The sequence below is a fragment of the Lolium perenne genome, chromosome 1 (assembly GCF_019359855.2).
Source record: "Lolium perenne isolate Kyuss_39 chromosome 1, Kyuss_2.0, whole genome shotgun sequence".
Taxonomy (NCBI): domain Eukaryota; kingdom Viridiplantae; phylum Streptophyta; class Magnoliopsida; order Poales; family Poaceae; genus Lolium; species Lolium perenne.
The window spans coordinates 13,298,987-13,311,278 of NC_067244.2; the positions used below are offsets into that span (position 1 = coordinate 13,298,987).

Consider the following 12,292-nt stretch of genomic DNA (forward strand, 5'->3'; position numbering starts at 1 on the left):
ACCGGCGCACAGAATTGGCCTACCGCCGGCGCTTTCGGATACGCCGGCGATCACCTCGCCGGTGGTAATGGGCTATCCCCGGCGTTTTCCTATTCGCCAGCGGTAATATGAAATTATCCCCGGCGCTTTGCCCTACTCGCCGGCGGTAATAGGGTACCACCAGCGGCTCCCTACTCGCCAGGGGTAATATTGCTTACCACTGGCAAATCACCAATCGCCGGTGGTAAATAAATTAGGGAACAAAAAAAAAAGGATACGTTAAAATTGAAATACTCTAACAAGCCGATCCGTACATTAAAAAATATAGAATATATTAGAACTGAAATACTATAACAAGCCGATCACGATCATTTTATGAAAGAGTCAATGCAAACTCCAGCTATTATATAATATACACAATATCAAACGGAGAGACTGCAATCAAACTCTTGTGCTAGCTCTTGCTCGCCCAACGTGTCGCCGGCCACCGGGATCCTGCTCACCTAGCTGGTCGCCGGCCTATGCTCCTGCTCTCTTGTGCACCTGCTCACCACCGCCCCCCATGCTCCAATGTGCCAGACCCCATCATCATCAGCACCTCGCCAGCAGATCGCCGGGATCGAGCTCTTGAGGCCATGGTACTCCCAAGGAAACATTGCTGGTCAAAATTCAAGTATAATTAGGAACTTTGTAATCCTAGTAACAGTACAATATACAGAGTATACGAAAATGAGTTTTCCATGCAAGGCAAAGTCTAAGAATGAGTAATGCATACAAAAATCAGAGTTACAGATTATACTCCCCCGTTTTAAAATAAGTTTTCCATATGATTAGATTATAACAACTGCAAGACTTGTATTTGATTGTTTCAAACAACAACTGCTGCTCCATCAAATCTGAATATGTGCTCTCATATGATTAGATTACCACTGAGCATACAGGCTTTAATCTTTACCTTTTTCAGTCAAAATAGTGTTGTAATGCCTGAGCATATAAAAGCAATGAACAATGACAATTCTTCTCTATCTCTTGCAACAAAAAAAACTGGTGGGTTGTTGTTGATTTACGAGGGGTTCGAATCAGATAAGCATCCCATAAAATCAGTATCTAACAGTCATAACACTATCCCAAATACAAACAAATAAAGTAGTACAAACAATCTACGCAAAATGAAATTTCAAAACTGTCCTACTACTACAAGCTAACAGCGTGTGCATAGAGCAAGCATAGCCAGGAATGTTTATAAGCCATCATCAAGCTGCATGTGCACCAGAAATTACATTAACATAGCATTTAAGCAGCTATGCATGGAAATCCACGATTACACCTCCTATATGAAGAGCAGTACCGGAATTACACATTAAGCAGCTATGCATGGAAAACAACGAGGAGGTCTCGAAAGTTTTTGGATCATCAGAATAGAATGAATGGATGATGGACTCACCATGAGGCCGCAGTTGCATAGGCTGAGCGCGGTGACAGAACGGTAGTGGTCGGCAAGCACATGCACGCCTGCGGAGACGGCTCCATCGGCAGCCGGCGCGGGCGCGAGGTTGGATCTGATGAGTCGCGCAAGAACGATGGCGCCGTCGCCGGTGGTCTACGTGGAGCCGAGCGCCCGCGCCTCCCTTCTCCTGACGATCCGCATCTCCACCCCGACCCCGTCCCCGCCCTTGGCCGGCTTCAGATCGACGGAGACGACGTCGTGGGGCGGGGGCAGCGCGACCATGAGCTGGGACTGGAGGCGCAGCACGACCTGGTCCTCGTCGTCGCCGGTGGACCAGTGGAGGCGGGATCGCGCCGACATCAACCGAATGGCGAACGAACCAGCGCCAAGATCCGCCGCCCCGTTGACCAGACCCATCCAGCGCGAGAGCCTACGAGCGCGGCGGCGGCTGCTCGGGTACACTCGCTAGGTGGACGCAAGAGAAAAAGCCACCTTGGCGTAGTCGGTCGTGGCGACGCCGGGGAGGTAGAACCCGGCGGCCGGCTGGGCGGAGAGGAGCGCCGCGAGCGCCGCCGCGGCCAGGGCGCACCGGAGTATCGCCGACGGCCGTATCTGCGCGCGCGGATCTGGGGTTGGGTGGATCGGCGGGGGCGACGACCCGCGCGCTGGCTGCTGGGAAGGGGGAGAAGAGAGGGGATTAGGGGAAGCTTTGGGTGGGGCTGGATGGATCTTATTCTTACCGGGGGTTAGCCCCGGCGAAATCCAATTGCAGGCGCCGCGGCAATTTTCCAGCCCATGTGGCCCATCTGTCTACATTTATCCCCGGCGGATTTCATTCGGAGGTGCCAGCGGTAAGACCGTTTACCACCGGCACCCACGGGGCTGCATTCGCCAGCGGTAATGTGAGGCCCAATGGTGGCCTCGCAGCCCAACACATCGCCGGCACCTACATGCCCGATTCGCCGGTGATAATATAAGTACCCCCGGCACTTTCGGTGCAAACTCGCCGGCGGTAAGGTGAGGCGACCCTGGAAGGCCTTACAGCCGGCATCTTTAAATCATACTCACCGGCGGTAATAAGTGCGGCAATAAGCTAATTCCTAGTAGTGCACAACCATCACCGGAGAACCCGCCGCGGACATCGCCGGAGAACACCGTCAACGCACCGTATGTTGATCAGTACAAGAGAGAAGAGGAAGGCGTGGCTAGACAACAGAATCACGAGCTCAAACAGGGAGAAGATATCCCGGGAACGAAAGTCTCTTTGGAGAATGCATGTGTCAGCCAAAATTCGCATGTTTTTGTGGAGGCTCTCGAAGCATTTGGTGCTGAGGAATGAAGTTCATCACCGCCGAGGAATGTCGGATACAGATCAATGCCAAATCTGTGGTACTGTCAAACACTTGGCGACACACTTTGCTTGACTGTGCCATGGCCGTAGTGTGTGGACACTCGTTGAAGAAGGGGTAGTGGATCACATGAGTGCGACACAGGAAATGGACGCCATAGCTTGGATAGCAAATATGATCGAAACCCTGAATAGTGATGATGAGGTCACACTGATCCGGAGACCCTGGAGATGCTTGCATGCCGAGAGATGTGTTCTCTGGCTAGCGTCCTCTCTCTGAGGTGGGTTAGGGTGGCAACCGCCTGATCCAACATGATGAGAAGTTTGGAGAGGGGCATTATGGGAGCTTACGCTTACATAGTTCGAGAAATCGTGGAGGTTAAGAAGAATTTCCAGGATCTGTTCACGAAGGACGGAGTTCGAACAAGGAGGTGCATGCATCTAAGATAAACCAGGCCGTTGTGTGAGGCTCAATGGGCCGACTATAGCTGTCAGAATCATGATTCTTCCAGTTCAAGAAAAAAAGAATCATGATTCTACTATACGATTCTACGACTTTACGATCCAAATTGAGTGAAAGATTCCATGATTATGCTAGGTAGAATCTAAGATTTTACGATTCTAAAAGTTAAGATCCTATGATTTTCGATCATGCTGTGGATGTTCCGATCCGATTCAAAATCTCGATTCTGACAACATCGAACGCCTAAGGGTTTTTGTAGAAATTTTCTAGCTGATTGTAATGAACCTATGAACGTCGAGCAATGACTTTCTGACACACTCATTTTCTTACCAGGGTACCGAAGAGTACTGAAAATTTTTTAATGAGACGGCTCACTTGCCCAATAAAGTGTGTTTTTTCCCTCAAAAAAAAAAATCAATCAGTTCTTCCCCTCCTTGGTTTAGGGAAAGTAAGCAAAGTCGGAGGCGCCAACAAATCCTCAGGAGTCTGCGTCCTCAGGTCCTGGGTACGTAACTTACTTCCTAAAGGATTTCTTGTTTCGAATTCATGTGCCTTTTTCAATCCTAAACGGACCAGTTCCGGATCTGTCGATCTAAAATCGACCCGGATGCTTTTCTGCCGATTCCTGCTAGGAATCGAAACGAATCCAAAAGTAATTTGCCTATACGAATAGAGGAGTCCGACAAGGACTCGCTCCCTCATGTATCTTGTATACAAAAGGGCATCGAGAGGCGCCTGATTTCTCACCCAAACAATCAATAGCAGTGTTGTAGATCCAGATGGCAAGCACACCAAGTTCATCCGCGAAGGAGGTGCTGGTGGATCCGGAAGTTGAGAAGAACGCATCCGGGGAGACAGAGATGACGACGGAGATAAAGAAAAAGATAAAGATCGTGTTTGAGGTGCCATCCAGCGAGGTGAGGCAGGTGATGAACTTCAAGCCTAAGCCCTACAAGGTGGACATATCGGACGAACTGATCAGACGTTTCCCGGAGATGGCGGCAAGCCCCGGTCGCCGAGAGCTTTAATAGATGGATGCTTGAGCGGAAGGAAGATTTCACCAGGCAGCTCAAGGCCAAGGGCATCGTCACCCGTGAGGCCGAGGTTGACGAGGACTACGACGAAGAGAAAGACTATGCTCCGTCACATCGAGGGCGTCGGAGGCACCGCCCGGGCGTCATGAAAAAGCACCAAGGGGTGGCGACGAAACTTAACTAGTTATCAGACTGATCGAGCTAGCGATATAATCATGCTTGTTTCAGATCATCAGTTTTTTATTGAACCATATTTCAGTTATGCCAGCCCAACGAATCTGTCTATCTACATAATGCTTGTTTCAGCTCATTCGATTTATTAAGAATTTCTTGCTTTTTTGTCCAGTTAGTCTATGATTGTCTGGAGTTGTAGGTGTGCCAGACCACCAAAATTTCTCCTTTTATGTGTACCGATGTGCTGATTTTGAACTCCCGTGCTCATTCACTTGAAATACGATTTAATATGTTTATTTATCAGATTCTCTTCGAGGGTCATTAGGTAATCAGGTGTCAAAACTCTGAAATTAAGCAAGACCTGAATGTTCCACCCAGGCCGAGCAGGTTTTAGGCGTATCGAGATGTTACTGGACTATGTCGGTTAGCCTAGGGTCTCGCTCTCGCGACGGCGAAGACGGCTCTTACACTCCCTCGACTCCGTTTGACGGCGGCTGATTTTCGACACTATCTTCCACAAATTCAAACCCTGTCTCCGATCCACTCACTGCTTCTGGTTGTCGACGCGGATCCAATCGCGCTCGGGGTGATTAAGGGGTGAACATTACTGTAAGATCTAGCCTCTGCCTTGGTAGCTTGATCTTCTTGATGCTGAAATGAACCTCCCCTTGTGGCATGCCTTCTCGACTCTCTGCTTCTACTTCTTCCTAGTTACAACTGCTGATTCTAGTGGTCGATCTAGTGTTGTTCTAGTGGTTCAGCTGGTGTAGTTCTTTGTGTTCTTTATGTGCTCAGAGAGTTGTTGGCAGATTTGGGAAACATGAGGTTCGGCTGGGAATGTTGTGTGTGCTAGAAAATGTTGCTGGTACAGGTGTTGTTTATATAGGCTAGTACTTTGCACGTGAGGTTGACAACACACAGATGCATGGCATGCGTGTACCTGCTGGTACATGGGCAAGTTTTAATGCACTAGATACATTCCCCTTGTACAAGCCAGGCTGATATTTGTAGCTGTCAAGTGACATTCTCCTCTTGCAAGCTACGGTCGGTTGATATTTATCCACCTTTGGTCTTTCTTTTGTGTACTGACAAGTGGAAACTACTCAAGCTGGGCTGCTACTACTACTTAACTATAATCTATGGGTGCTTCTTAATTACATTAGTGGCTGGAATAACTCAAGTGACATAATTATGTGTGCCTATACTAACAGATCAAGTGTGATTCAAGATTAATTAAGCTTTGCTTAATTAACAGTGGCTTATTAATATTTGGTTAGGGTCATATTGACTTTTCTATGTCAATAATGATCCATTTAAATGAATTTGTGGCTTCTAAATAGGAACTTGATTAGGTTAGAGGGAAAATAAAAGTGCTGCCATCTGTTGCCATTCCAATTAATCATAACTTGTTGCACAATATCTCTGGTTGCCTATTTGATGCCTAATTTATCATTGCTGCCTCCAATGGTACTATCTACCTAGTTCCTAAATCACAAATATTGCCGAAGATGAATAATTCCCTCTAGTCACTTTTGGGGATTAGGACTCGTTCCTAATTTCCATTAATTGAGTTCCAATATTGAAATGCCTCATTTCATATGATGGCAACATTTTAACCATAACCCAATATTTTCCTTTTTCTTTGTTTTGTTTCTCTTATTGCAGGAAAAGAAGAATAAGAAATGTTGAGAAGATTTAACTTAGATTTAGAAATTCTTTTAGTTCTTATGTAACTTATAATATTTCAATAAATGTTGTAATAATACTTATGTGAATTGTTATTAGTAATATTTTATTATCATTCCTATTTGTTATTACTTTGTATTTTACATAATTGTTTAAAATTCAAATTCCAATTCAAATTTTTATTTGAGTTTTGTCTTCCATATTATAATTTGAATTCAGATTGTTCCCCCCAAAACACATGACTTCGCAGAGGTCATATCGAAACGAATCTAAGATTTTACGATTCTAAAAGTTAAGATCCTATGATTTTCGATCATGCTGTAGATGTTCCGATCCGATTCAAAATCTCGATTCTGACAACATCGAACGCCTAAGGGTTTTTGTAGAAATTTTCTAGCTGATTGTAATGAACCTATGAACGTCGAGCGACGACTTTCTGACACACTCATTTTCTTACCAGGGTACCGAAGAGTACTGAAAATTTTTTAATGAGACGGCTCACTTGCCCAATAAAGTGTGTTTTTTCCCTCAAAAAAAAAAAAATCAATCAGTTCTTCCCCTCCTTGGTTTAGGGAAAGTAAGCAAAGTCGGAGGCGCCAACAAATCCTCAGGAGTCTGCGTCCTCAGGTCCTGGGTACGTAACTTACTTCCTAAAGGATTTCTTGTTTCGAATTCATGTGCCTTTTTCAATCCTAAACGGACCAGTTCCGGATCTGTCGATCTAAAATCGACCCGGATGCTTTTCTGCCGATTCCTGCTAGGAATCGAAACGAATCCAAAAGTAATTTGCCTATACGAATAGAGGAGTCCGACAAGGACTCGCTCCCTCATGTATCTTGTATACAAAAGGGCATCGAGAGGCGCCTGATTTCTCACCCAAACAATCAATAGCAGTGTTGTAGATCCAGATGGCAAGCACACCAAGTTCATCCGCGAAGGAGGTGCTGGTGGATCCGGAAGTTGAGAAGAACGCATCCGGGGAGACAGAGATGACGACGGAGATAAAGAAAAAGATAAAGATCGTGTTTGAGGTGCCATCCAGCGAGGTGAGGCAGGTGATGAACTTCAAGCCTAAGCCCTACAAGGTGGACATATCGGACGAACTGATCAGACGTTTCCCGGAGATGGCGGCAACTATGTACATGATGTCTGTCGACACAGCCCCGGTCGCCGAGAGCTTTAATAGATGGATGCTTGAGCGGAAGGAAGATTTCACCAGGCAGCTCAAGGCCAAGGGCATCGTCACCCGTGAGGCCGAGGTTGACGAGGACTACGACGAAGAGAAAGACTATGCTCCGTCACATCGAGGGCGTCGGAGGCACCGCCCGGGCGTCATGAAAAAGCACCAAGGGGTGGCGACGAAACTTAACTAGTTATCAGACTGATCGAGCTAGCGATATAATCATGCTTGTTTCAGATCATCAGTTTTTTATTGAACCATATTTCAGTTATGCCAGCCCAACGAATCTGTCTATCTACATAATGCTTGTTTCAGCTCATTCGATTTATTAAGAATTTCTTGCTTTTTTGTCCAGTTAGTCTATGATTGTCTGGAGTTGTAGGTGTGCCAGACCACCAAAATTTCTCCTTTTATGTGTACCGATGTGCTGATTTTGAACTCCCGTGCTCATTCACTTGAAATACGATTTAATATGTTTATTTATCAGATTCTCTTCGAGGGTCATTAGGTAATCAGGTGTCAAAACTCTGAAATTAAGCAAGACCTGAATGTTCCACCCAGGCCGAGCAGGTTTTAGGCGTATCGAGATGTTACTGGACTATGTCGGTTAGCCTAGGGTCTCGCTCTCGCGACGGCGAAGACGGCTCTTACACTCCCTCGACTCCGTTTGACGGCGGCTGATTTTCGACACTATCTTCCACAAATTCAAACCCTGTCTCCGATCCACTCACTGCTTCTGGTTGTCGACGCGGATCCAATCGCGCTCGGGGTGATTAAGGGGTGAACATTACTGTAAGATCTAGCCTCTGCCTTGGTAGCTTGATCTTCTTGATGCTGAAATGAACCTCCCCTTGTGGCATGCCTTCTCGACTCTCTGCTTCTACTTCTTCCTAGTTACAACTGCTGATTCTAGTGGTCGATCTAGTGTTGTTCTAGTGGTTCAGCTGGTGTAGTTCTTTGTGTTCTTTATGTGCTCAGAGAGTTGTTGGCAGATTTGGGAAACATGAGGTTCGGCTGGGAATGTTGTGTGTGCTAGAAAATGTTGCTGGTACAGGTGTTGTTTATATAGGCTAGTACTTTGCACGTGAGGTTGACAACACACAGATGCATGGCATGCGTGTACCTGCTGGTACATGGGCAAGTTTTAATGCACTAGATACATTCCCCTTGTACAAGCCAGGCTGATATTTGTAGCTGTCAAGTGACATTCTCCTCTTGCAAGCTACGGTCGGTTGATATTTATCCACCTTTGGTCTTTCTTTTGTGTACTGACAAGTGGAAACTACTCAAGCTGGGCTGCTACTACTTGACTATAATCTATGGGTGCTTCTTAATTACATTAGTGGCTGGAATAACTCAAGTGACATAATTATGTGTGCCTATACTAACAGATCAAGTGTGATTCAAGATTAATTAAGCTTTGCTTAATTAACAGTGGCTTATTAATATTTGGTTAGGGTCATATTGACTTTTCTATGTCAATAATGATCCATTTAAATGAATTTGTGGCTTCTAAATAGGAACTTGATTAGGTTAGAGGGAAAATAAAAGTGCTGCCATCGGTTGCCATTCCAATTAATCATAACTTGTTGCACAATATCTCTGGTTGCCTATTTGATGCCTAATTTATCATTGCTGCCTCCAATGGTACTATCTACCTAGTTCCTAAATCACAAATATTGCCGAAGATGAATAATTCCCTCTAGTCACTTTTGGGGATTAGGACTCGTTCCTAATTTCCATTAATTGAGTTCCAATATTGAAATGCCTCATTTCATATGATGGCAACATTTTAACCATAACCCATTATTTTCCTTTTTCTTTGTTTTGTTTCTCTTATTGCAGGAAAAGAAGAATAAGAAATGTTGAGAAGATTTAACTTAGATTTAGAAATTCTTTTAGTTCTTATGTAACTTATAATATTTCAATAAATGTTGTAATAATACTTATGTGAATTGTTATTAGTAATATTTTATTATCATTCCTATTTGTTATTACTTTGTATTTTATATAATTGTTTAAAATTCAAATTCCAATTCAAATTTTTATTTGAGTTTTGTCTTCCATATTATAATTTGAATTCAGATTGTTCCCCCCAAAACACATGACTTCGCAGAGGTCATATCGAAATTTATCGCGCTCACATCGATGACTAACTCAATTCCACCGATGCAAGAGAAACCTCGATCCCTTTGACAGTTTTAAACAAAAGCGGGAAAATTCCCCGGATTTTCTATGCATGAATGCAATGCACACATATGTTTCCTCTCTTTTTGTAACCCCAAATACTGGGATATTACAGTCTCTACCCCTTAAACTAAACTTCGTCCTCGAAGTTTGAACTCTCTCACGTTTCGAAGTGTGGATCTGACTTGTGCAGACTACATCTTTTCTCGAACTCCGTGGTGATCTTGGTGGATATAATTGAATATATCCATTGTCCAGATTCTTCCTGGAATCCATTAGTATATGTCATTTAAATAGGTATTACTTCCTTCACTACCATGATTTATCCCAATATTATAAACTTGTTTCCTTCTCTTTGAAGATTCAATGATTAGGACAACTTCTGGTGCTGATAGACTTAATTGAAGGCTAATTGGATAACATACTCCAAATTGGTAAATAGGTCTTTGTTTTCCCTTACCACCAAAACTACAATAGTGGTACTTAGTAAGGTACTTACCATAGATATGGTCTTGACAGTTTATTTCCCTAAGAATGGATTACACTCATTTAGTCTATCCAATCATGGATTATAGTTGATACCAATAACTATTTTGGCTCCTTTAGGTTCCATGAAATGAATCTTTCAATTAGTCTGTGGTTCTGGTATGGTCAAACTTCTTCGGTCTTTGGCCTTTTTAAAGCTTTGTTTGGTCTCCGATATTTCCTTTATCCAACTTCATTATCCTTGGCTTTCTTGAGCTTCCGTACTTCTGAGTAAATATTACTCACTTTCTCAAGTTATAGTCCAATTCTTACTTCCTCGAGCTATTGTCAACACCCGGATTTTTAAGTCCAGATGCCTATTATGCCATACATCGCAATCCCAGGAAGATTGTTTTTACGAGACATAACAGTTGAATATCAAAGAGTCATCATTCATTACAATACCAACATAGTCATTACACAAATAGGTTCACATGATCCAGTCTCATTACAACACTTGATCTATTGATCATTACACAAATACGTAGCGGAAGCGAAGTAGTAGTGGACTATCTATTCCACAGGCAACGCTTGACGTTAGAAGCTTCTAGTTGTTGTAGACGTCCTGCTGATCGTCATCTTCATACTGCTGTTCGGCTTCATAGTCTAGCCATTTGAATAGCCAGGGACAAAGCCGTGAGTACTTTCAAGTACTCGCAAACTAATACTAATGTAAGTACTAATATTGTTGTTGAGAGTGTTCTAAGCTCTAGGGTTGTTTGCATAAAGCCAATTTTAGTTTATAAACATTTTTGTAAACAACTCCTCATGTGCTAACTAACTCAAGTGGGAACATTAGTGCCATTTCCACAACTCTGTTGTGATTCAAATTCAAAGTCACCTTTCAAGTTCAATTCACAAGTCAAAAAGAGATAATTTTCTGATGACGGATACAGTATGGCCTTTCCAACTGTCCATGACCGCGGACGCGGCTATTCGAATAGGTTTACACTCTGCAGAGGTTGCACACTTGTGCCACAACATTTGATTACATCCGTCAGGGATAACCTCGAATCATCGTAACTCAGTACGCGGATCATCAACCGTTAACCTTTCACTTACACATCCTAGTATAGGCACCTCTCCCCATGAGCTTGGCCTCCCAGTGAAAACCAACTGTTAACCTAGGAACTGCACAGGGCTTGGCCGTACAATTCACCTCAATTCACGTCATTTCATTTTCAACGGAGGCAGCCTCGGCATAACCTCTGTGACGCTTGTTTAGAGGGAACCCATACTAAGACACATAAATTTCCAGCTAAGCCTTATCCATAATCAGGTATTGTGGGGGTACTCAAGAATTGGAATGGTATCGCATCCAACTCAATCATCAGTTCTTAACCAGTTCACCAAGTCAAATTTGTAGGATAACGTTGCATAGAAAACAAAAATTTTCCTACCGCGAACACGCAATCCAAGCCAAGATGCAATCTAGAAGACGGTAGCAACGAGGGGGTATCGAGTCTCACCCTTGAAGAGATTCCAAAGCCTACAAGAGGAGGCTCTTGTTGCTGCGGTAGACGATCACTTGCCGCTTGCAAAAGCGCGTAGAAGATCTTGATCACGATCGGTTCCGGCGCCACGAACGGGCAGCACCTCCGTACTTGGTCACACGTTCGGTTGTTGATGAAGACGACGTCCACCTCCCCGTTCCAGCGGGCAGCGGAAGTAGTAGCTCCTCTTGAATCCGACAGCACGACGGCGTGGTGTCGGTGGTGGTGAAGAAGTCCGGCGGAGCTTCGCTAAAGCTACGCGGGAGTTATGGAGGAGAGGGGGCGGCTAGGGTTTGGGAGGGGGTGGCCGGCCACTCAAGGGGGGCGGCCAGCTTGTGGTCTTGGGGTGGCCGGCCCCCTCCCTTGGCCCCTCATTATATAGGTGGATCCCCAAGTGTTGGTGTCCAAGTCGTCGAATAAGACCCGAACCAAAAACCTTCCATAAGAGGGGAAACCTAGCCCAACTAGGACTCCCACCAAAAGGTGGGATTTCCACCTCCCATGTGGGGGGTGGCCGGCCCCCTATGGAGGAGTCCACTTGGGACTCCTCCCCATCTAGGGCTGGCCGGCCATGGAGGTGGAGTCCCATGTGGACTCCACCTTCCTTGGTGGTTTCTTCCGGACTTTTCTAGAACCTTCTAGAACCTTCCATAGAACCTTCCGCGACATTTTATTTCACATAAAATGACATCCTATATATGAATCTTATTCTCCGGACCATTCCGGAACTCCTCGTGATGTCCGGGATCTCATCCGGGACTCCGAACAAATATTCG

The 12,292-nt window shown here is 44.8% G+C and overlaps 1 protein-coding gene across 1 annotated transcript; it reads right to left on the reverse strand.

The window, feature by feature from the left end:
* Positions 1-264: 264 nt before the first annotated feature.
* LOC127320878 (phospholipase A I-like) lies at positions 265-2,005 on the reverse strand. Its single transcript, XM_071825711.1, has 2 exons — positions 1,424-2,005; positions 265-637 (listed from the first exon to the last, which is right to left on the reverse strand). The coding sequence occupies exon 1, from the start codon at positions 1,841-1,843 to the stop codon at positions 1,580-1,582; it is 264 nt and encodes an 87-aa protein (XP_071681812.1). The 5' UTR covers positions 1,844-2,005; the 3' UTR covers positions 265-637; positions 1,424-1,579.
* Between the last annotated feature and the right edge of the window lie 10,287 nt (positions 2,006-12,292).